Source organism: Colius striatus, chromosome 11 (genome assembly GCF_028858725.1).
Source record: "Colius striatus isolate bColStr4 chromosome 11, bColStr4.1.hap1, whole genome shotgun sequence".
NCBI classification, from domain to species: domain Eukaryota; kingdom Metazoa; phylum Chordata; class Aves; order Coliiformes; family Coliidae; genus Colius; species Colius striatus.
Window position 1 is genome coordinate 22,203,078 of NC_084769.1, and position 25,041 is coordinate 22,228,118.

General features: G+C 43.5%; 4 protein-coding genes across 5 annotated transcripts in view; 3 read left to right on the top strand and 1 right to left on the bottom strand.

The window, feature by feature from the left end:
- The first annotated feature begins 63 nt into the window (after window positions 1-63).
- On the top strand, window positions 64-12,234 carry PHOSPHO2 (phosphatase, orphan 2). 2 transcript variants are annotated; one of them, XM_062004433.1, is made up of 3 exons: window positions 64-150; window positions 3,566-3,718; window positions 10,351-12,234. In XM_062004433.1, exon 3 carries the CDS (start codon window positions 10,353-10,355, stop codon window positions 11,085-11,087), a length of 735 nt encoding a protein of 244 aa, XP_061860417.1. In that variant the 5' UTR covers window positions 64-150; window positions 3,566-3,718; window positions 10,351-10,352; the 3' UTR covers window positions 11,088-12,234. The 2 variants fall into 2 exon arrangements, with proteins under 2 accessions (XP_061860417.1, XP_061860418.1); XM_062004434.1 differs by lacking the exon at window positions 3,566-3,718 and having other exon boundaries at window positions 76-150.
- The window catches only part of SSB (small RNA binding exonuclease protection factor La), a 36,013-nt gene continuing 11,043 nt past the window's right edge, over window positions 72-25,041 (top strand). Inside the window, exon 1 of the mRNA XM_062004432.1 lies at window positions 72-150. The gene's annotated coding sequence lies outside the window, so the exon portion shown is untranslated. The remainder of the gene's footprint in view (window positions 151-25,041) is intronic.
- LOC133626389 (cilia- and flagella- associated protein 210-like) lies at window positions 1,850-9,244 on the bottom strand. Its single transcript, XM_062005176.1, is given in 10 exon segments — window positions 1,850-2,001; window positions 2,004-2,190; window positions 2,672-2,836; window positions 3,154-3,346; window positions 4,162-4,301; window positions 5,241-5,397; window positions 6,928-7,121; window positions 7,216-7,389; window positions 7,664-7,890; window positions 9,167-9,244. Coding segments are annotated over 9 exon segments (1,443 nt in total). The 5' UTR covers window positions 7,745-7,890; window positions 9,167-9,244.
- KLHL23 (kelch like family member 23) lies at window positions 15,236-20,547 on the top strand. Its single transcript, XM_010203993.2, has 3 exons — window positions 15,236-16,448; window positions 17,899-18,051; window positions 18,594-20,547. The coding sequence occupies exons 1-3, from the start codon at window positions 15,236-15,238 to the stop codon at window positions 18,911-18,913; spliced, it is 1,686 nt and encodes a 561-aa protein (XP_010202295.2). The 3' UTR covers window positions 18,914-20,547.

The window sequence follows — 25,041 nt, forward strand, 5'->3', positions numbered from 1 at the left end:
GCTCGCTGGGACTGGGCGGTGGGGCCGGGCTCGGCCCGCCCAAGGGTGGAGTTGACCGCTTCCGTCCCTGACCGGGCCTGAGCGGCGGGGTCCCAGCGGCGCGGCCCGGCCTGGCAGAGTGTCTGGTGGAGCCGCCTTTCTCTGCAGCAGGTTTGCCAAATACCTGTTTCCCTGTAGCGAGCCCGTGCTTGGTGGGAGCCTGTTAACGCCGCCTCTGTCTGTTTTCCCGAGCTGGGCAGCTTTTGTTCCCGCTCGCTGGTTTGCCTTCGCTGTGCGCGGCCGCTGGTGTAGCGTTTAGGCTGAGCCTGGCTCTGTGAGCTGCCGTGCCTCGCACGCAACCAGCATCCCGCTCGGGCCACCTGGAACCCGACTTGTCGGAAACTTGCTTTACCCGTTACTTGATCTTCAAAGGTTGCCGCTGAACGTTGTTTACCTGGCGGCAGGCCCTTCGCGGCCCTGGGAGCAGCCTGAATGTAGGTGCTCCCCCTCCTTCCCAAAGTTCTTCCCTGCCCTGTCTGTAAGAGGCTCTTCGAGGACGTGACTGGTGCAGTCGGGAAGGAGTACGACCACCTCACGTCTAGCTGTTTCACACTGTAGGGGAGGTAAAACCAGCGCTGCTTGGCTCTCAGTTTGCTTGGCTCTCTCTGCGTTGGACTCGCATCGTGCTCAAAGTCTTGTGCTTTTTTCAAAGCTTGTTGCTGTCAGAAGCCAGTCCCAGGCACACAAGAGACCTGTTTTCCACACTAAAATCTTGGCAAGCATCCTTTATCCTTTGTAGAAAACTCTCCTAATTTGTTGTTCTTGTTAGAACTTGCTTAATTTTCTAGTTTGGTTAACAGAGATGAGCAGCTAGGGGACTGGAACAGGAGATAGTGTAGAACAGAGTAAAGCTTCATGTTTCTTGGACTTTGTTTCCAGTGGTTTCCAGAATAAGGGAGATACCCAGTTTAGACTCCAGGGTACTGGTGGAGGAAGTCATTATAGGAAACCATAATTCCATACAAAGCACAAACACAACAGTGTTGTCTAAAAAGCAGTTGCAATGGTAAAATATCACCAAAGAAAGTAAGCTTAAGGAGTGAGATTTGTGTGTGTGACTTGGGTGTTGGAGATTAAGTTAGCTGAGGAATCTTGAGAAACAATTTTAGACCTGGATCTTTTTGCCACCAAGATTGAACGACTGTTGGTCCTTTTGAAAGAACAGCGCAACTGTGTTGTCTTTTGTTGCCATGCTCTTTTTGTAGTAGATCTTTACTTGGATCTGTTTGCATTCGAGTTGACCTTTTAAGAGCTGTAATCAAATCACATTCATCATTTCGTGTAAGTAATTTATCATGTGATATTTGTTTTACAGAGGTAGTTACAAAATGCTATAAAATCTGCAGTACCGCAACTATTCTAACTTCCATATGTATTGGGTTGGTTTTTTTCCTTTGTAGATTCTGTAAAGTTGTTTTGTTTTGTTTTGTTTTTTCTGTTAAGGGGAATACTTAACTGGAAGTAGGCCAGTGAACATTTGCACTGGATATTTGTATCCCACACCTGAAAAACGTGGGGCAATGAATTTTTAGAATAATGAATAATAAAAACATATCAGTAATAGTGAGCTTTTGGCTAGAATGGGATACATTGATACGTTATGTATTCTCGTCTCAAGTTTAATAGACCAACTTTGATGAAAGTGCAGGCTGGGGATTTTTTGAGATTTGAAAATGTTGTGGGTTTTTTTTTTAAATAGACTTCCAAATTCATAGTGTATGTTCAGTGTAGACCATCTACAGGTTAACTCATCCTGTAAGGTTAAAAAAGATTTTTTTAAATCACATCAAGGCTGCTTTGGCATCTGCCTTTATTTGTTGAATAGCCCCAATGATATTTCTTGTGTTTTCTTGTTTTTAACTTCTTGAGCAATAGTACAGCTACAACACTGGGTCCCAGCACCATCCTATGCTTGAAAACTAATATTTATTCCTTCTCTTCCTCTGGAAAATGGCCCAGTCAAAGTCCTCTGACATCTCTGCATGCTTTGAGAAGAGGATAAAGATGATGTGTGGTTTTGGACTCTGATTCAATTACTTGCTTTGCATAGCTCTGAAATTCATGCTCCTTACTAAGCGCAATAGCCTTTTTCTGAGCTTCATAGTCCAAATCTGCTTGCTTTTCCTGCTGTCTTTTTGTCTGCTTTTCAGCCTGATGAAGAAAAGAGAATAATTAAGCTTAGTATTTATTTCACAACATAACTATCCCTTAAAATTTAAGAAAGGAGAAAAGCTTACGGGAGATTTGTGGTGATGGTAGTTGATATTTGGCAAATGTCATCCCTCCCCACTACTCTCCCCTGCCATACCCCTCCAAAAAAGGTTGCATTGAATAACTGAGTGAATATGAGCTAAACAGAGTTGCAGCTCTTTGGTGACCTGCCCAGAAGGTACAAGGGGGCAGCAGTAGTACCTAATGGCACAGAGCAGGATGTCATCTGTCATTGCAAACCAGCCTTGACTTGCACCACTGCACTGAGAGGAGGTTGGTCCAGAACACAAGCATATGCAAAGCATATGATTTAAAAAATCAAAACCAACAAACAAGAAACCCCAAACCCCCCAGCAAGCTTCCTGTTAGTTTAGATGCATGCTTCTTTCTGAAGAGGCTGACAGGGTACAGGCCTGTTTACCATTTGCTGCATCTGAATTTTCTGCACTTCCATATTTGCAGCACGTTGCCTTTGTTTCTTGTTTTTTTCCATTTCCATGTAGATGCGGTTCTCTTCTATTAATGCATCAAGTTCACTTTTACCCTCTGCTTTTTCCTCCCTCTCCTTTTCTGCTTTCATCTGCATCTGTATTTTACAAAATACACACAGAAGTGTTAAGTGAGGAGCTAGTTTGGAAATCCACTTTTTCAGCAGAAGGAGCCCTGTATCAGTGCTCTGAGAAGCACAGTCATTTTAACACACCAGTGTCTAAGCCTAGAGCTTTCAGCAGCCCTGGCAGATGTGTGCCCACCATGGAAGTGGTAGAGGGAAAGAGGATGCCAGGAAGATATCAGCAGAGCTGGTGAAGCACACTGAAGTGTGGAACCAGAGCCACCAGCTCTGGTCTGGGCCAGGCTCCTCAGCTGAAATAAGCAGGGATAAGAGCAAGCTAGGTTTCTTACCACAGTGGCTCTGTGTTCAGCAATAGATTCAATGGCAGCCTTTTCTTTTGCTTCTTTCTCTTTGCATTTTTTTTGGTGTTCAGCTTCTTTTTTTGCAATGTCTCTAGCAAGACGATCATCTTCCTTCTTTAACGTCTCACTCATTTGTGCAGCTAATTGTCTAACAATTTTGTCTTGACGTTCCTGCATTACTCTGTAGAAGAACATGAGCTGCCATAACATACCAGGGTACACAGCTGGGTCTTCCTGAAGCATTACTCCTATGAAACTCAGCGATCCTGCTTTTAGACTCTCTTGCCATACAGGCTGGCCCACCCACCCAACTCCTTCATCTCCTTGTGTTCCTCCTGCTTTATTTTTTAAAACTATCTGACTTAACAACCAAATGTTCCATGTATTCTTTTAACACTAGCTTTCTGTTGCAATAATGAGCTGAATCATTCAGTGAAGAGCCTGTTTAGCATCTTGCCCTCAGAGGAGAAATGTTAGGAGTATTGGCCAGAAGCAGGAAGAGAAGGGAAATCTCACACAGGCTCAATGGTATTGCCATGCTGAACCCTCAATGGTAAGTGTTAAACTATCTTCCCTCAATAAGAACCCAATGTAATTAATTAATACAGGTGCCTGGTTAAGAGATCAAATTATTTTTCTATATTTGACTCGAGGAAATACAAGTTATACCCAAAAATACTTTTGGCAAGGGTTTTAATTGTCAAGGAGGAGGTGGAAGCTTGGCAGCTCATATGGAAAATCACTGTTCCCAACTTACCGATGTAGAGGTTTGCACTCTCCTAAGTCTTTGCACTTTGAAGGGCAGAGAGATCACTCACCCACACACCCCTTACTGAGGAACCTGTGAAGAATTTCCTTTTTCTCCCAAGTTCCCTACTCTCCCTATCAGTAGAATTTATTTTTTAGAGTAACTGTGGCTTGTAGTACATCATCAGTCTGAAAGGTGATTATGGTTTATTACTCTATTTACAATTTTTACTCTAACTTTGTACCTACCTACGCAGTTCAGCTTCTTTCTTCTTTCTCAACTTGGCAATAGTTTCCTTTGCTTTAAAATGAGCTTTAATCCGTTCATCTTCTTCCATTTGTTTCTGTTCCTCTACTGCTTTGATTATTTTCTGCTCAGTTACATGTTCCTGCATGGACAGAATGATCCTTGTATAACAGTTGAAGTTAAGAAAATCTAGGTCTGGGGTAGCAGCTTAGAAGGAGCACACCGTAGTCTCTCTCTTTGTATTTCTTTCAAAGAGAGAAGAGAGGAAAGGGATTCTCAGTACTTCCACTTACTTCTGTCACCTATGGACAGCAGATATGAGGAAGGAGATGGGGAATTTTGCATTGAACAGTTGCTTCCCCACCCATTACACAAACAAAATGCTACACAGTGCAGCATCATCCCTTGCTCTCATTCGTGTACATGGAATGGGCTCCAATACATACACAGACATTGCTGCTCTTAGCCCACACTCTCCAGAACTGTCCCAGTCTAAAAGCTTAATCTAAATCATAGCTAAAGAGGAGTTTTCTATACTTTCATGTAAAAACACAACTGTCTTTGCATGCTGGCCAGAACTGTTCTAAGGTGTTTCTAATTTGCATTTAGCAAGATGCCATTAAAGATGAGCAGAGAAAGCAGCAAGTCTTGACTAAATGTCCAAACCTCTCCAATAATAAAGTTAAGTTAAAAATATATTGTTATGTTCAGTCTCATGCTGTTCCCTCTTCCTAACCAATGGGCTTAAACCAGCAGGTATGCGGAATTTAAATCCAGTTCCCAAGTCAAGGAGAATATTACTTGCTGTCTACAGCAGAGCTTTTACATCATAGATTAGTCAAAGCATCAGATGACAATGTCCCTTCAGACAAGAGATGGAACCTGCCTCCAAGAGGCCTTTCTCAACAACACAGAGAAAGGATATGGCCTGCAACTGGCAGAGTAGGCATATGATCCAATGTTACTGAAGCTTTCAGCAAAGCTCCTGTTGCCAGTAGGCCTATTTAGGTGTACAAGTGCTATTGCTTCATGCCAGGCAGCCAAGGTGAAAAAGTATTTTTCTCTTTTTCATGTTACTTACATGATACAGCCTCTGGTGTTCAACTTTTTGCTCCTGTTCCTTTTCTTTTCCTCTCTGAATTTCCAGTTGGTACAGTCGGTTCAATCTCTGTATTTCTTCCCCTTCTCTTTTGTCTTCTAGCTTGGCCAGATCTGCTTGATGCTTGTGCTCCTTTATTCTGAATTGGAGAAAGGAGCTGGATAAATGGGCTAGGGACTGTATGAAATAATGAACAGATAGATTCTACAAAACCATAAGTACTTTGTACTGAAGAATGTGATACTTTGAGTATCAGAAGTTAAAAACAACATCATTGTTTGTAATGGTGTAGACTAAGTTAAACCTTATGACAGTTAATGCCTAGGTTATAGTGACACTTTAATTTAGGATGACCATTATTCATTAGCTTCACTGCATAAGCCTGAGCTACTTTGTATAAACAATGCTTGCCTTGCTAATGATTGTAACCTTGAAAAGAGGCTGGAGATTGGTAAGGAGGGAACATCCTGCTTCAGAAGGCACCAAAGGCTGGATGTTTGCCCAAGGAGTATAAAGTTAGCAGAAATCTGCAGTAACTGGGAAAAGGTAAAGGTGGCAGGGGCAGATGGTGACCACCAGCTCAATTCAAGACCAAGAAACCTTGCCTCCCTCCCACTCCTCTAAGGAGTGTGTGTGGTAATTTACATGGCAAGCAAGGCTAATTTAAATTTAAATAACCAATAGCAGAAAAATATAACTAATAACCAATGAGCACAATCAAGTTGAAGTTTTTTTGTGTGGTGTGCTAGCTTTGTGGAATTCCCCCCTAGTGCCCATCTTTGCACAAAGACCAACTAAATAAAATCTCATCTCTGTGTGTCAAATTGGCTTATTGCACACTGGGTACTGAGCCCTGCCTGTGGGATAACAACATGAGCTGCTTGGTATGCTCACAGTTTGCAGTCTAGTGGTAACAAGTTTTATGTGGATGACTCATTAGCACTGTTAGATTCATAACGTTCTGGTCAATCTCAGAAGCACCTTAATTCAACAAGACTTCCACAGTAAGTCCCACTGTGTCTGTGCTTCTCTTTCTGGGCATGCGAGCAACAGCTTAAGCTGGTAGTGTTCTGTATTAAGTTCTGTATTAAGAATTTATATGTTAGGCTTAGAATATGAGACCAGACTTTGAACTCTGCCTCAGGGCATTTGATTCCTTCTGTCAGACCACCAGGGCCAGTCTATCTATAAATATATTTTTTAAAATATAGATATTATAGATAAATATATATATTTATTTTAAATCTATACATATGGGAGCCCTCCCATAAGGTTTCTGGAAGAGGAGAGAGAAAGAATGGAGGTGGCAGTGATGTGTTCTCAGGAATCTAGTTATGGGCAAATGGAAAATCTAGTTTAACTTTTTCCTTTTTTGGAACCAAAACTGAAAAGTACACTTTCAGTTACAAGTTTTGAATAGTGATTTGAGTAAAACCTATTGATGCCTGCCAGAGGCAATTTTATGTGCAGACTGCTGGCAACTGCTGCATATCACAGCTTTTCCTTCTTGTGCAAGGCCTTTTGTGGCACTCTGGATTTTTGTTTTAAAGGGTCATATTTCTGAATCAACTTATTGGTAAGTTTCCATAAAAACCTCATAGAATGTACTTGTGATGGGAGAGTTTAAGTAAATAATAAAGTAGAGTTACTTTTGATTAATCTTACTTACTGTTCCAGCTGGTCTCTGCGTAGTGCTTGTTGATTCATGTAACGCTGATGTGCCTTTTCTTGCTCTCTAAGAAGAGCTTCTTCATGTTTACATTCCTCTTCTCCATCCTTCTTTTTGTTAACATCTGACTTTAGCTTTTTAAATTCAACTTGAGCATCTCTTTCTTTTAGGACCTCTGCAAGTAGAAGAGCACTCTGCAAGAGAACATTTAAAGTCATTAGCATGTTCAGAAGTGTGTAAAGACACTGAATGCAATTTGATTTTTAAAATTCTAAGTTGTCAACAAACATGTAATCCTTTCACTCTTTCGTTTTGATAGTATAGGTAGGTTTTGGCACGGTCAATAGCCTCCTTCCGTTTTGCTGCTTGGAACTGTTCTTCTTCCAAATCAAGTTTCTTTCTTTCCTCCTCTTCCCTTTCTTCACGTAACTTTTTGGCTTTAAGTTTCTGTTGTGCCAGGTCCTACAGTGCAGGTAAAATTAGAAATCACATTTAACGCCCATAAATTAAAACCATATAAACTCAATGTACTCAGTGTTTGGTGTTTTCTAAGAATTCTGTGGTTTATCTTTAATTAAAAAAAAAAAAGTTGATGTTAGATGTATGTAAATGGAGTTTAGTTAAAATATGTACTTAAAAGCAAATGTAAAACAGAGTACAGCTACGAATGTTACTGTGAGTGTTTTTACATACATGAAAATGAACCCACTTGTTTACAAATGTATCTTGTACTTACCTTAATGGTATTGGGACAGTCTTTTATGGAAGCTTTGGAGCGTAAGTGCATTTCTTCCCGTTTGTTTTTCTCAGCAAGCATGCGTGCTGCTTCTCTGGTTGTGCCGCCAAGATTGTCTTGAATCCTTTCCCATTCTGCTTTTGGCAATACAATTACCTGACGAAGATCTACTTTATTTGGAAGAAAATGCCCATCTAGAAGGTTATATTCTACCAAATGATGTGGTGCTGTGCAGAGGAAAGAAAAGATACTTAAAGTTATTTGATATCAGAAAACCCTGTATTCAGACCTGTATCAGGATTTCAATTCCTGCATGGCAACAATACCAAGTTATCTTTAATATTAGTTACTCTCCCCATTCCTGTGTCCCAGAGCTAATACAGATTATCTGTTTTTCTAGTCTGACTATAGCCACTGCATGTCCTTGGGCTCTGGCACTGACTGACTTATCCGTATGTCCCCTTGCCTGTCTGTATATACGTACAGGTTTGGCTTGTGGTAACTTTCCAGGTAGTACTTGGGCATGACTCTGAGATGAACAGGGACTAGGGAGCATTGCTAAAAGGAAAAGGAAAATGTTGATAAAGCCATATTGCTGGCTGGATGAGCCTTGCCACCCCTGTCCTGTGCACTCATTGTATTTGCTAAAATAGATCTGTTACAGAACAGTTTCTTGACTTGTTGGAAAGATTAGCATTTCTTTGTTGCATTAGGGTTACATACACATATGCAGGTATAAATCCAGCTTTTGTAGATGAGCACTAGGATTTGTGAAATGCCCTTCAAACTGTCTCTACTGTTTTTGAAGGAAATGGCACTGTGCAGAGCAGCATCCTGTTAAAAATTCTCCTTGTTCAGCTAGTTTGCAGCAGACTGACAGGCTGTGTCTAAAATGTAAGGAGGCTTTCTCTTATAGCTGTACTGATGTCCAAGTCTATTTTTCAGATGCAGTTGCTAATTTGTTTGTTTTATGGTGGGGACCAGACCTGATCTCCTTCTCTCCAAGGTGAAGTTAGCCTTGGCCAAATGTAAATATACACTGTACATATGCAGGCAAACATATGTAGACTGCTCCCTACAGATGGAGAACTGGGTGCCTCAAAGTTCCCTGCCTTCTGCTGCTGGATGATACTGTACTTCCCGTGCTGTCAGGGTAGTTGTTTCTAGGTAATTCTTAGGGAGAAACAGCCTGTCTTGCTGTTCGTAGCAAGGGAGAGCAGGAACAAGATTTGGGAAGGGTCACCCAGGACTCTGGGACAAGGGTGACTTGTCAGCACTTACAAATAAATACCTAAAGGGTGAGTGTGGAGAATATGGGGCGAGTCTTTTCTCTGTAGTGCCTAGTGACAGGACAAGGGGTAATGGGCGCAAGCTGGAACATGAGGAGAAACTTCTTTGCTAAGGGTGAGGGAGCCCTGGCCCAGGGATGCTGTGGAGTCTCCTTCTCTGGAGGTTTTCAAAACCCGCCTGGACGCGTTCCTGTGTGACCTGATCTAGGCGGACCTGCTTTAGCACGGGGTTGGGCCGGATGATTCCTAGTGGTCCCTTCCAAGCACCACCGTTCTGTGAGCACTCCTACAGCCTCGCGGAACCGTGTGCAGGCGGTGCGGCTCGACCCTGCCTTCCCCCCGGGTCCCCGGTGCCCGCCAGGGGAGCCCCACTCACGGGCGAGCTGGAGCAGCTGCCGCTGCCGCCTCCGCCCGGGGACGCCGGGCCTCGCCGCCGCCATGGCCCCGGCCGCGCTGCCCGTGGACGCGCGCTGTTGCCGGGCAACCCGGCCGCTGGGGTCACGTGACGCCGGGGCCGGGACTGGCGCACGTGGAGAGCGGCGGCTGCGCCTCAGGCGGAGGAAGGCGGAAGTGGCGCGTGCGGAGGCGGGTCGCGGGGCAGCGGGGCCTGAGGCGGGTCGCGGCTCGGCGTGGCTCTACCGGCTCCGGCCCTTTCCCTCAGGGGCTGTCGGTCCTTGCTCGCCGGGGCGACTGAGCTGCTTTGCCCCTCGGCCCGGTGTTTGCGTCCCGGGCGCGCTGCGGCTGGGTACTGGGCTGCTTCAGCAGGGGCGCGGGGCCCGGGCGAGGCTTGGCGCTGCGGTAGCGGCGGCACTGGCGTCCCGGCAGTGAGGCGTGAGGCATCTCCTCCGCCCAGGAGGGTGCGGAGCCCAGAGCTGGGCTGGATGTACGGCAGCTGCGGGGCTAATGCAGGCACAGCGGTATTTTTGTTCAGATCCATAAAGGGCAGTATTTCTTGTCGGTGGCTGCTTTGATTTGGTGTGTCCTGGTTTGGACAGGAGAATCCTAGTTCATTTCTCTTGGCAGGAGATGATGGAGAAAGTTAGAACCGTTGGTTAAACTGCTGGTGCATGAGTAGTGGAAGATTAACTCGGTGCTAGCAAGTATTAGTAACTACGCAGCATGTATTTAGATGCTCTCACGTTTTCTATTTAAAACAGAAGTTTGATACTGAACTGGAACTTTGACCTTTGCAGACTGCTTTTTTTAGCTTCAGCACAATTTCCTGTAGCTGTAGTGGCTGTAAATAGCTTCCTTTGTTTAGATATTTGTCCTAATTTTGCATTTTCTGGCAGAATTTTCTCTTCCAAGCACAAGATCAGGGTAGGAATGATGTACTTTTATTTACAGAAATAATTCTCTTTTGTTTGTTTGTTTGTTTTGGAAACTGTTTTCTGACAGCAATGAAATTTCTGTTGGTTTTTGATTTTGACCATACAATCATAGATGAAAATAGTGATACCTGGATTGTGAAATGTGCTCCTGAAAAAAAACTTCCTAATGGGTTAAGGAACTCCTACCAACCAGGACACTGGACTGAATATATGAGCAGAGTCTTTGCCTACTTGGGAGACAATGGCATAAAAGAAGATGAGATGAAAAGAACGATGACAACAATTCCTTTCACCACAGGAATGATAGATCTTCTGGGTTTTATTGGCGAGAACAAAGAGCTGTTTGACTGTATAATTGTTTCAGATTCAAATACAGTATTTATTGACTGGATTTTGAAAACTGCTGGCTTCCATAAGGTGTTTGATGAAGTGTTTACAAACCCTGCAGCATTCAGCAGTACTGGCTACCTTACTGTACAGAACTTCCATACTCACCATTGTGCAAAGTGCCCTAAAAACCTTTGCAAAAGGAAAGTTTTAAAAGAATTTCTGGATAAACAGTTGGAACGAGGAGCTAGTTATACGCAAATTGTATATATAGGTGATGGTGGGAATGACTTATGTCCAGTCAAGTTTTTGAAGAAGGATGATATTGCTATGCCCAGGCAGGGGTACATCTTGGAGAAAAAGATTTCTCAGCTGGCCCAAGATCTCAGTCCTGTAGAGTGTTCTGTTCTGGTTTGGTCATCTGCTTTTGACATTATGTCTTATCTGAAACTGCTTATGAAGGAAAAATTCAAATGATAAAAAATGGATTTTATTGTCCTGGGAGAGAAAAACTGCATATATGTAAAAGCACAAAATTGTAAAGTTGGGTTGTTATCTGAGCTTACCTTTTTTAAACACAATATAAACCTGTTTGTGTTCAATCTTGGCAATAGTGGGAAAGTGAAGTTCAAATGGCTTTCTAACATTGTGCACATTCCAACACAAGTGGAGAAGGGAGGTTGCAAGAGCAGTTGTCATTATTCTTCGAGTTTCTACCAACTGCATAAATGACCTTTTCTGTTCCAGGCAGTTAGAGGAAGGAGTATGATTAGCTCCTAAAAGAATGAAGTCCTTTACTTACAAAATGTGAGGTGCCAGGAATCTGATTCTGGAACTGTTTGCTTTTGTACTTCTTTGATCAGGATAAATGTTTAATGTTGTGAACTATTTGGTATGCTTATAATCTTGTTTGATGTGAAGGTGCATTTATATTTTCAACATACTAAATATTTTTCCAAACAATTTTTCATAGTTTCTATTATCTTTATGGTACTGACAATAAAAGTTACTGTCACTGACAACAGCAACACACCTGGTCTGTGCTGGCCTGTGTGTCATCAGGTGCCCGTTCTTGTAAAGGCCTGGAGAGGAGACACAAGTGCAGGTGTTAGCACTTATTTTGTCAGAGCGCTTCTCTTCGGGAGAGCAGTCAGGATGTTGCTGTTCTGAGAGAAGTCCCTCTCCCATTCTACTGACTGCTGGCCTGACAGTGTGCTGCTGCCTCTCTGCATGGGACTGACGCTGGTTTGATCATCCCTGTTGGCAGCTCACAGGCAGACGGGCTTTTTTTCTTGATGCAATTCTGCTGCAATGCACAGACCCACAGAATGGTACATGTGTATGGGTATTTACTCTGATTTTTACCTGTTCACTCTCATCCATATCTATAGGATAATCCTCTCTTACAGGCTGGAAGGGAACATCTATGTCCTTTGAAACTTTTTAACAGAATTATTCAGTCTTTAAATAGTTTAAAGAATTGTTTGTGAGCGTATGGTCTTTCACTTTACCACTCACAGCGAGATGAGCCCCAAGAGCTGAACTATGCATATAGAGATATTAAAAATAAGTCTCATTAAAGTGAAATAATGTATTTTCATGCCCAGTGTTTTCTTTCTTATGGTCTCACAAAAGGTCCAAAATGATGAAGTGCCTTAACTGAGAAATTGGCCCAACTTTTGCAGCTCTTGGGTTGCAGATGTCTGAGGTGTAGCTCAGCAGCCCGCAGCTGTAGCTGGCTTCCCCTGTATTCTGTGCACCATTGGTCTCATTTTCTTACTGACATTTTGTGTTGTCACTGCCTTTTTTTTTTTTCTCAGCTAAAGATTTTTAGGACTAGCTTTGCCTGTTTCTAGGCTGATAGTGTATATAAATTAATATTTCCATTTAATCTTCTTTGTAAGTGGTCCTGCTTTTAGCCCTTCACCAATTTTAATGAATTATAGGTTGCTTTCAACAGCCTGTTGTCTGAGATGTCCAGAATAATAACCCTGAGTTCTCAGGAGCTTTAACAATGGGTATCTGATAAGTGCCCAAGATGTTTGTATTAGAAGTCTTACCCTATTGTTTTGTGCAAGGATATCAGGACAGCATCTGAAGAACTAGTGGGTCTCAAGTTGTGGCAGGTGCAAGTTGTCTGATTCGCAGGTGATACAAAAGAATAGCAACGACTGTTGCATAGTACAATTTTGTCTGATTACTCTTTTTTTCTTAGCTATGTGTCTCCTTCATTCTAGAAGTGCTGCTGAATATTCCAGATTCTGTCCCAGACTCTTCTGCTCTTTTCAGAACTCAATTATAAGGACAGCTTGCTCTGTTTGTCCACAGATCTCATTTTCTGCTTATTTAAAAACAAACAAAAAACCCTCTAGTATATAAATAACTATCCATCTCTTTCTTCCACTTATATTAACTGTTGTACTTTTACTCTTAAGGAACCTACCCAGTTTGCTGTGAGTTTGAGAAAATGAGTGAGAAATTAATTTTCATGCTCAAAAATGGATTTTTTTTGTGATTTTGATGAAGTACGGAAGCTGGACTTAAGAGTAGATTAAGTAAAGTGGACTACTTGAAATAGTAGCGATTACGATCCAAGCACATGAAGTAGAGGATAGAGCTGATACTGTGTTCTAGTCAAAGAGCATGCTGGAGATGGAAGACGTTTTTCAATTCCAGTAGGTAAGCCATTAAGGTATTAATATGAGGCCTTGTTTTGAGTTTTTTATTCCTGTTAATAAAAAAGGAGAACTTTTCTGAAGCACCACAATTACCAAATTTTTCCACATCTGCATGTAAGGGAGGGGAGATATGTATCTAGAAAGCATGAAGACAGTTTTAAGCTGGTAAGCCGGCCAAAAGAGAAAGGGAGAAGCTCCTTGAAGATTGTTTGTTCAGTACTGAGTGTTGCTGACTGCCAGACTTCCTGGCAGGCGAAATCAACACGGGCTCTGCGGGTAAAGATGCTATGAAAAGAAACGTAAGCATAATGGAAGGCATATCGTGCATATGGGGGATTTTTGATATGGTAGCTGTTGTACCCCAGGTACTATGAAGAGTACTTTGCCATAGTATTGTGTGCTAGTAAGACAGACAAGACCTGAGGAGAAGTTCCTGTGTGTCTGTAGGAAGATGATGAAATGGAAAGTGCAAAACCACATCAAAACAAAGCTGTTGGCGTGGGGGTGTCTGAGCAGACCCGGGGCTGTGCAAGGGAATGCTACAGAGAGGCACAGTGTGAGAAATGTAGCTGAAGGCTGGGACAGGTCAGAGGCAGCAGGGCTGCTGATAATTCCTGGGTTACACCATAAAATGCCAAGTTCCAGGGCTAACAGTGCAGTAAGAGTGGTTGAAAAACTAAAGGCACAGATGTGTGAAGGGTTTATTGTTTTTTTTTGTTTGGATTGGCTTGCTTATGTCTTATGTTTCTATGTAAAGGCCGAAGGCACTCGAGTTTGAGTGCTGTTGCAGGGTTAGCACGTGAGTAAGGATGGCAGAGCTATGTCTATGTACACTTTGCAGTTTCAGATTCCTTCTTTAGCTCATACTTCTGATAGGCATCAGGGAAGAAGTACCACTAGTAATGAAATAAGCTATGCTTTTAAAAATCTCTGCAGAGGGGGAGCTCTTTTAACCTCTTTTGGGTAGTGCTGGCACTTCACTAATAGTAACAAATATCCACCTCCTTTTGGAATAGTAACAAATATCCACCTCCTTTTGGTAGGAGAAACTACTGCCAGTCCTTCAGTCCAAATGAGCTCTGGCAGGACAGGGAGAGCTTGGCTGTGTAGGATCCAAAGGATCCAAACCCTGCTGCTATTGAAGGAGGTAACACAGCAGCTTAAACCCAGAGGACAGGGTGCTTCAAAATGCTCTTAAAGGTCTCCACTGCAGAAGAGTAAAGGTCTTCCACTTTGCTAGAAGACAAAGACTTCTTAAATTGTGAACCACGTTTCCAGAAGTGGCAAAAGCCACTCTGACCTTCTTCCCGAATACTTTGCTCATGGGTAATGTGCAGTAATTTGCACATTCTGTTCGTGAGCACAGTTTGTGATTGCCCTTTGCCCCGGGCCAGGCGGAGGCTTTGGCGGGGTGCTGCGGTACCGTGTCACCCTGCGGGGTCGGGAGGCTGCAGGCTAGCTGCACGGCGGCGGGAGGGCGGCCTGCCCGGGCAGGGGCGGCTTCAGGTCGCCGTCAGTGGCAGCCGGAGCCCTCCTTCCTTTGTTATGCGGCTGAATATCACCAAGCTGCGACGCTCCCCGGGCAAACTGCCTCTGTCCCACTACGCGCGGCCTTTTGTCAGCCTTCGCGCAGTCAGCCTTTTAACCCCCTGCAGTGGGTCGGACCGGAGTTTCCCCGGGGGAAGGCGGCGGGCGGGGGCCGGGCCGGGCTAGGCGGAGGGGTCGGCGGGGGCGGGCAGGGCAAGCGGTCGGGGCACCGAAATAGGAGCAGCCGGTCCGGCCCCGCCGCCTCCCGCGGGCAGCGGCGCTTCCAAAGATGGTCACGGTGCCGCCGCGAGCCCGGGAGCGCCCCTCGCCGCGGCCGCGCTCCGCACGGGCGTAAGTACCGCGCCGGGGAGGCCGGACGGGCGGCGGGAAGCGGCGCGGACGGCGCCGCGGGGGAAGGCGATGGCAGTGTCCGGGCAGGAGGACTGCGCGTACCGCTACGAGGACTCCCTTCACGCCGCCGATTTCCTGGAGGCGTTCCGAGCGTTCTACCGGGACGGGCTGTTCACCGACATCACCCTGCAGTGCGCCTCGGGGGTCATCTTCCACTGCCACAGAGCCGCCTTGGCGGCTTGCAGCAGTTATTTTAAAGCCATGTTCACAGCCGATATGAAGGAGAAATCTAAAAACCAGATCAGACTTCCCGGGCTCAGCCATGGCGTACTGGAAGCCCTCGTGAATTATGCATACACATCACAGATCCAGATAACAAAGAGGAATGTCCAAAGCCTTCTCCAGGCTGCAGACCTCCTCCAGTTCGTGTCAGTAAAGAAAGCCTGCGAGCAGTTTCTGGTGAGGCACTTGGATACTGACAACTGTATAGGGATGCATTCCTTTGCGGAATATCACAATTGCTCCGAGCTAGAAAAAGAGGCCAGGAGGATATTGTTATGGCAGTTTGAAGAAGTGTGGAAGCAGGAAGAGTTTCTGGACGTTGGCAAGGAGAAGCTCTCGTATATTCTCTCCAGAGAGAATCTCAATGTTTGGAAAGAAGAGGTGGCCGTCGAAGCAGTTGTTAAATGGGTTGCACACAATGTAGAAGAAAGGATTGAAGACATCTATGAACTGCTGAGCTGTATCAAAGTAGATGTAGATAACTTGTATTTGAGGTCAGCTTTAAGCCTACAAAAAAAAAGCCGACTTAATGACAGTAAGATAAGATCACTTGTATACAGTGCCCTGAACATCAACCCGAAAGGTCTTTCCAGAAGACCCACTGCAGCCATGTACGTGATTGGAGGATATTATTGGCATCCCTTATCAGAAGTGCATGTTTGGGATCCTTTAACCAACACATGGGTCCAAGGAACAGAGATGCCAGATCACACGAGAGAGAGCTATGGGGTCACCAGCTTGGGACCAGACATATATGTGACGGGAGGTTATAGAACGGAGAGCATTGAAGCCCTTGACACCATGTGGATATATAACAGTGAGAGAGACGAATGGACAGAAGGCTGCCCCATGCTTGATGCAAGGTATTATCACTGCGCAGTTTCCTCAAATGGCTGCGTCTATGCGTTGGGTGGTTACCGAAAGGGAGCTCCAGTGCAAGAAGCTGAGTTCTATGATCCTTTGAAAAAGAAATGGCTTCCTATTGCAAACATGATCAAAGGTAGGTAAGCTTTTGTACAGCACCTGCCTCAAATAGCAATCTTTTTGTATTTGCATTTTCTTCTTTCAGGTGCCATGGATGTTTAGAGATTGATCCATATTCTAGTGAAGTCCATGGAAACCCCCTCTTAATGTTGATGGACTTTGTTTCGGGTCTTTGTTAACCGAACAACTGCAAACATCCAAATGCTATGCTGGGCTGTGCTGCAAAACATTAGGTTGGAAAAATAAGTGGTAGTCTCAGTTCAATTTTACCCTCCTTCAGGAGTAAAATTGCTGTTGAGATTAGAAAGAAATCCAAAAACTATCTGGGATTAGAATCTGTTAGAGTCAGAAAGCAAGCTCCAATAAAGGTATTGTATTATTTTAATGTAGGAGCAGATTACTAAGATTTTCTGTGCAATCATTTGTAAAGGTGTCATCTTCATTTAAAACTTCTTGCATGCAGTTTCCTGAAATGAAATATATGTGAAATATATCCTTAGTTTAATCATTAGTGTGAGGATAATGAAAAGCGCAAATACTTGTTTCTAGCAGCCAAAATGATGATTTATTAAAAAATTATTATTTTGGACCACAGCCTAACTAAAGGGTATTATCTTCCTACAAAATTTATAAATACACATTGTAGCATAGATTTATTTAATAAAATAATGCTATTGTTTACAATTAATTGTAAAATTTTACTGTAAGTTGATGAAATGTAGTATTTCTCTACATACATGAGAGTTTTTGGAGGTATCTGTAACAGGAAAAAACACTTATAATACTCCTACGATGTTCTTCATTGTTCATACGCTTACCAGAAACGTTGCTGGTTTTTCAGTTCATTTTAAAATAGAAATACTACGCTAATATGGTGAGCAGTTACACATTCTGAGCATTTGTCACATTTACTGTGTGAAACTTCTTATAAGGAAGCTTATAAAAAACACACTAATTTCAATCAATTTTATCTTGACAGAGACATTTTATTTTATTTTGTTCTCCTAGAGATGGAGATAACGTGGCTCCATTCTGTTTGTGTCATTGCTTATACAATATCGTAATTAATACCACCATGAGAAAGGCTAAGAGTATCAGAAAAGGTACCCCAAAACACTGAATGATCTCAACTCCCATTGTCCTTAAAAAATCTCTATCTTCGTGAAATGCTGAAATTCGCTATTCTAAAACCAATGTGATAATGTGTCTACTGCATTTAAGATTCTGTTAAATACTGTGTGGTTGTATCATATGCAGTATGATACATTTAAATTTCATTTAATTGCTCTTACACTGATAAAATCAGGTGTCTTGGGTTTGGTTGATTTCCCATTCGGTTCAATACTTGCAAACATAATTTCACCCTAACACACGAATTGGTCATTTGAAATGGGATTGTGGATAGAAGGGAGCGTGCCTATCGTGTGCAGTCTGAAGGTGTGTTGTGACTTTCACACTGTGTACAGGTGTTGGAAATGCCACTGCCTGTGTCCTGCACGAGGTCATCTACGTAACCGGAGGTCACTATGGGTACAGGGGAAGCTGCACCTACGATAAAATTCAGAGATACCATTCAAGTAGCAATGAGTGGAGTATAGTCACCACAAGTCCGCATCCAGGTAACAATAATTTCTGTAACAAGTGTAGAGCTTGATTTGTCTTTAAGCCTACTGAAGAGTTTCTGGAACTTTCCTAATAAAAGAAACAATACCTGTCGGTCAGAAAGGGCCAGAGAGAGATCACCTCCTGTTTCTACACTCTGAGGGCAAGAGTAGACCTTCTTCAAGCTGCTGTTCTTTAGAAATTGTTATGCAAATTTTGAACTAAGGAATGACTGCATTCTATTAAATAACATAGTAAAATATCTTTCTGTAAAAATCTATCTATTTGTAGACGTTGAAAAAAGCTCATTTATATGAACTGCAAAAGGATTTTCTTTGTGTTCTACGTTTGATAAAAGTACTAAGGTGCTCATGTTGGTATCTTCTGTAATGCCCTGAGCTTGCTTTTACCAAGTGTAGCAGAAAATGCTGAGGTGTCTCCTAAGCTCAGTGAAGAAACGCAGCCACCTTCAGTAGTGCCCAATGCTTGTCATGTAGATGCAGTACAGTTTACATTAACATACCATGCTGAGTTGAATTGTGTTCCTTTCTTCCCAAAGAATACGGATTGTGTTCAATTACCTTACAAAACAAGATCTATTTTGTGGGTGGACAGACAACAATCACAGACTGCTACGACCCAGAGCAAAACGAGTGGAAGCAGATGGCTCCCATGATGGAGAGGAGGATGGAATGTGGCGCGGTGGTGATGAACGGATGCATCTATGTAACAGGAGGATATTCCTATTCCAAAGGAACATATCTGCAGAGTATTGAGAAATACAACCCTGAACTGAACAAATGGGAAGCAGTAGGTAATCTTCCCAGCGCTATGCGGTCACATGGCTGTGTCTGTGTGTACAATGTTGTAAACATTTAAGTTTCATAGTGCTGTTACAGAAAACAGCAGATGCAGTATTCACAATAGTGCTGTTTACCTCAGGAATGAGACGTCTAATACAGTCTCTTAGTGCATATCACTAAAAACTAGGTATAATTTGTCTTTATTTAAAACAATTCAGAAACATAAATGTGGTAACAAGTTTTCCATATGTTTTTCAGTCCAATCATTCATTGTTGTGAAAGTTTTCAAATGTCTCTCTCATAATACTTTGTGCAGCTATACAGGAAGTACTGTGAAAAACAGTTTTGTTTTCATTAATCACTGGGTAGAACTATGATCTGGTGCTAAGGTGATTAAAGCCAAAGTACTCTGCATTTCTATGGACAACTGGGCTTAAGAGGATATCTTTGTTACTCCAAATGTAGCTAGAGAAATGGTTGATAGGCACAAGCTAAGAGTGTGGTATGTCCAGAGCAGTATCACTTGAATAGCTAGGTTACCACATCCAGAATTTGTGAGTAGCTACAGAATGTAATTTTACCTTCAGATGCCAGAATGGAGACGACCCCAGGCTGGGAATGAGAATGTTAGAGATCCAGAATTAGGATCATGCCAAGTGCTTTGATCACTTAAAGATAAGCAAAAGTGATTTTTTTAAAATAGAATTTGTAATAGTGTGACTTAACAGAGTTCAGTGGCAGGGTTCACTCTTATTACTTACTACATGGAAGAAACGTACAAAGGAAAATTGAGTTAGAATTGATTTAGAATTATTCCTACGATGGAACTTAGGGGTGACTAGGTCTCTTTGTAGTCTCAGCCTTTTCAACAGTTTATGTCTAGTGGAAGAGATGTAAAAGGGTAAGGAAAACCTCCCATTTAGTCATGGGGTTCAGAATGGACTCCCTTGCTATTGAAACTCCTCAGAGAGCAGTGTAGGTGTGGCTGGATCCAGACAGTCCCAGACTTGGTCAGTGGTTTATGACTAATGAATTTAACTACATGGATTTTATTAGACATTCATTTGGTGTGCAATCAGTCATGTACTGAGGATTCATTCTGTTCTGTATAAGGAGTTTCTCTGGCTTGGGTAAAGAAGGGTCTCAGTCTCAGGAAGGGAATCTCAGATTTTGATGTTAAAGAAGTGCTTACTGAGTGTCTGGCATTAGTTCGCTTCAAAGTTTTAACCCTACGTTTCTCAAAGTAGAGTCACAGGCACTGAAGTATATAAAAATAAATAATAAAGTGGTAAAGTAGCAAAATCCACTGGAGCTGGGTGGAGGCTGGGAGAGTGCCTGAACAAAGAAATCTCTGGGCAATTATACCCTCACAGATGACCTACCCTAATGCATTCTTCACACTGTCTTGCCATGCTTTCCACGTGCCCTGTGGTCCAATAGTGGTTCTGGTCTGAGGCCTTTTGACTCATTATCTTGTTTTGACATGGTTATCTTGTTGCAGCTGTTGTTGATGGCTGTAGCCTCCTTATCTTCTTGTTTGTGCTGGCTGTGAAGTTTTGCTTGAGTAGGTATGTGTTCAGTAAATCTTGGTGAAAATTTACAGCTTGCAGCCTGAGACTTCCGCAAATCTAGTTGCTCATGCTAAGTAAATAAAGCTAAGCAAATAGCATACAAAATCACAAAACAATTCAGTGATTAATTCTATTTAAAATGTACCTATTTATGCTAAATAACTAATACCTCTTAACACTGAGAGGCATCCCTGTTCAAGGGGAGAGTTGCTTGGTGTGCAGTCTAGTTGTTGTCCACAGAGAACTCAAATTGGGCTTATCCCACAATGTCATCTCAAAAGGATCTCATTGCTTTGAGGAGCCACCTTGAGAGCTCTGCATGCTCAAGGAGAGATCACTGCCCTGAAGCCACACTGCCTCGCAGACAAGGTTCAAAGAAGACTCACTTATACAGCCATATCTGTGGGATAAAGTAGTTGGCTCCTAGTGAAACTGCATACAGTGGCAGAGGTATTTCTTGAGACTCCTTGTACCCATAACTTTCTCTGTTCTTGGATAAATGAGTCTTGGAACAAAACAGCTGCTGTTCATGTGTTAATCACAGGATCCTCATTCAGTGTTCCCTGCTCCTTGGTGGGTGTGAGTTCTCAGCCCTGCTGGGGCTCAGGTCTTTATGTCTTTTGGAGCCTGTACCAAATTACTGCCAGTTTGATTAAGGAGGGGAGGACGGTCGAATGCATCCATCACAGAGGGAAGAAACGTTGTGCGGTAGCCCCTGAGCACAAGCCAAAAATGTATGCTAGTTTTCCGAAAGGAGAACAGTGCTCTGCAGTACAAGGAACTTTGAGAAAAGTGCTAGCATTGCCATTGTCACATTGGCAGGGCCTGTGAGAAGTAAAAGAAGACTTTGGCTTTGTAATAGATGCTTTGGCTGATGCACAGGTATTGGTGGTTTTGAGTTGTTTTGGTTTGTTTTGGGGTTTTTTTCAGAGAACAGCCTTACCATGGTAACTGTTTTTTAAAATCAAATTTGGCTGTTGATGGCTTGGATGGACCTAATGTGAGATGGGTGGAATACTGGCTGGATGGCCAGGCTCAGAGAGTTGTAGTGAATGGAGTTAAATCCAGTTGGCAGCTGGTCACCAATGGTGTTCCCCAGGGCTCAGTGCTGACATCTGTTTTGTTCAACATCTTTATTGGTGATCTGGATGATAGGATTGAGTGTACCCTTAGTAAGTTTGCTGATGACACCAGCCTGGGCAGGAGTGTAGACCTGCTTGAGTACAGGAAGGCTCTTCAGAGGGACCTGGACAGGCTGGAGCAATGGGCTGAGGCCAGTTGTGTGAGGTTCAACAAGGCCAAGTGCCAGGTCCTGCACTTGGGCCACAACAATCCCATGCAATTAATCAGTCTTGGGACAGAGTGGCTGGAAAGCTGTCTGGCAGAAAAAGACCTGGGAGTAGTAATTAACAGCCAGTTGAACATGAGCCAGCAATGTGCCCCAGGTGACCAAGAAGGCCAACAGCATCCTGGCCTGTATCAGAAATAGTGTGGGGAGTGATTGTCCCCTTGTACCCAGCGCTGGTGAGGCCGCACCTCGAATACTGTGTCCAGTTCTGAGTGCCTCACTACAAGAAGGACACTGAGGTGCTGGAGCATGTCCAGAGACAGGCAGCAAAGCTGGTGAAGGGTCTGGAGCATAGGTCTTACGAAGAGTGGCTGAGGGAGCTGGGGATGTTTATAGCCTAGCAAAGAGGAGGCTGAGAGGAGACATGATCACTCTCTACAACTACCTGAAGGGGAGTTTTAGTGAGGTAGGAGTTGATCTCTTCTCTCTAGTAATGAATGACAGGACACGATAAAATGGGTTCAGGTTGCTCCAGGGAGGTTTAGATTGGACATTAGGAAGAACTTTTTCATTGAGAGGGTTATTAAGCATTGGAAGGGCTGCCCAGGATGAGGGCTGAGTCACCATCCCTATTCAACAGACATGTTGATGGGGGTCGAACTGCTGAAGAGCAGCTCTGCAGAGAGAGACCTGGAAGTCCTGATTGATAATAAACATGAGCCAGCAATATGCCCTCGTGGCCAAGAAGGCCAATGGCATCCTGGGATGCATCAAGAAGAGCATGGCCAGCAGGTTGAGGGAGGTTCTTCTCCTCTTCTACTGTGCCCTGGTGAGGCCTCATCTGGAGTGTTGTGTCCAATTCTGGGCTCCTCAACTCGAGAGGGACAGAGGAGAAAGTCCAGCACAGGGCCACCAAGATGATCAAGGGACTGGAACTGTTGCTAGCTACAATAGAAAAAAGGGATGTCCCAACCTCCTGACACCCACCATTTAGATATTTGTAAATGTTAGTAAGTTCTCTCCTCAGTCTCCTCTTTTCTAGACTAAACAGCCCCGGTTCCTGCAGCTTTTCCTCATACAAGGGGTAATGGGATGAAGCTGGAACACAAAAAGTTCCATTGAAATATAAGAAAAAACAATTTCACTGTTCAGGTGACGGAACAGTGGAACAGGCTGCCCAGAGGGGTTGTGGAGTCTCCTTCCTTGGAGGTCTTCAAGACCCGCCTGGACATGTTCCTATGCGACCTGATCTAGGTGAAGCTGCTTCTGCAGGGGCGGTGGACTAGGTGATCTCTAAAGGTCCCTTCCAACCCCTACCGTTCTATGATTCTATGAGGTGCTGAGGGACATGGTTTAGTGATGGGCCTGGCAGTGTGAGGTTAGTGGTTGGACTTCAAAGTCTTTTCCAACCTTAATGATTCTGTGATTCTGTGTAGTTTAAAGTGTGCCTTTGTGGAACAGAAGAAGGGAATGAGAGAGACTGCAAAGTTGCCAACATCCCTCTGAAATACAAACTTTTCTACTTTGCTTGGTACTCTTTGGTCTTTTGTAGAAGTACTAAGCTGTGACTTTACTAAAGGTGGCAACTGAAGAAACTTGTCAAAATATGTTATATGTAAAGAAACAATGCAGAAATGTCCACTGGATTAATCTACTATTTCTCTGTGAATATAACATGATATCTTCAAATTCTGTTTGGAAAGCAACTAAAGATGGGTAGGAAGGTCATAATTTTATCATCTCTTCATTGGGAGACTCCTACAGCATGGCAGTGCCAGTGCCGGCAGAAAGCAGAATCCATATGTAGTGTTTCAATAGCTGGTGCTTTGATCATGTCCCCCTCAGCTTTCTCACCAGTTCTCCTCCCACATCCTGCCATGTAGGTAGTAACACAAATGCATTTGATTGAATCATTATGGCAGTGACTTCTTAGGATTTGTTTTCTCCTCATAGCTGGTATAGATAGCATAATGTGGGGCCTCTTGTTAGCCTGGCTCCCTGAGGGAGCAAGGTGCAAGTGTGTTGAGTTTCTCTTCATGTATAAGCTCCTCTCTAATGCTGGACTCACTTGTCTAGGTTCAGCCGTGTTCTACAGGGAGGTATAGGCCTTAAAAATAGACATTTTTTCTGGTTTTATGAAAATCAGTAACAGGATAAAAGGGGGAGAGAGCACACGAGTTGTGTGAAACGTACAAGATGGCAAAGCCTTCTCAGTGCTGAAGAGGCAGCTGAGAGGAGTGGTCCTGCTCCTGCCTTTGCTGCCAGTCCCACTTCAGCTGCCGTGGGGCCATGCAGTCTGAGAGTGATGATCCAAATAAAGAAATGCCTTGAGGAGCAGAGAAGCTCTTTTAGCCCAGACTGATTCCCCAGTCCAGCTTATAAAATGGTGGCAGAAACAGCTGCTAGACATCAGCATGAGAGGCAGGGACAAACACAGGGCTGCTGCAGTGTGTGGTGGGAACTTCCTTCGCCAGCACTGCCACCTCCAATGAAATTCTGCTTTTATTTGGTTTATCAGATAAAGGAGTTTTCCAAAGAGGTAAGCCCCGAGTTTATAACGTTTTATCATTCTTGATCATAAGCATTTGAAACATGTGTTCTTTGACTTTTTAATGCTATTTTTCACTTGCATTTGACTGCCGGTAGCAGGCAGCACTCAGCTGTGAGCTTTGATGTGAATAAGTTCTGCAGGGTATATACAGTTCTTGGTTTGATGTCTTTGTGTGTCACCTTACTACGTCAGAAGCTCATGTGTGTGTGGGGGTTCAGCATTTTCCTTTGTTATCCATCCCACCAAGAGCTATTTAAGGATCCAGTGTAATATTTAAAGACTCTAAACTGTAAAGAGGTGTGAGGAATTAAACTCTGATGCTGTTTGAAATGTGTGCACTGGGCAGGTGGGCAAAAGAAATAAAGTGAATTTGTTTCTCTTGGAAATTTCCACAGCTGACAATTGTTCAAAGGCAGGTGGAGATTTAAAGGACAACATCACAAGAACAGAAAGGTGATCTTTGTATTGAATGAAACCACAGTGAACTCGATGTGTGTATGGGATTTTTCAGTGCAAACTGCATAGTTGTGAAGCTTTGTGTTTGTTGAAAAACATGAGCATAGAACAGCTGCTTGTGGCTGGCCTTAAGTCTCATTCTGGCCTGTATCCTGTCACTGACAATCCTAAAGAGGCGAAAGGATGTGAGAAGAAAGCGAGGGCTAGCAAAGCCTCCAAGTGTCCACCTGTCCACTGCTTCTAAACCAGGTGCTTCATGTTGGTGGGAGACGGTGCTGTGCCAGGGCTGGGGCATGGGCACTGGGAGCCACTTTCTCCTGAGGGTGCCTGCAGGTAAC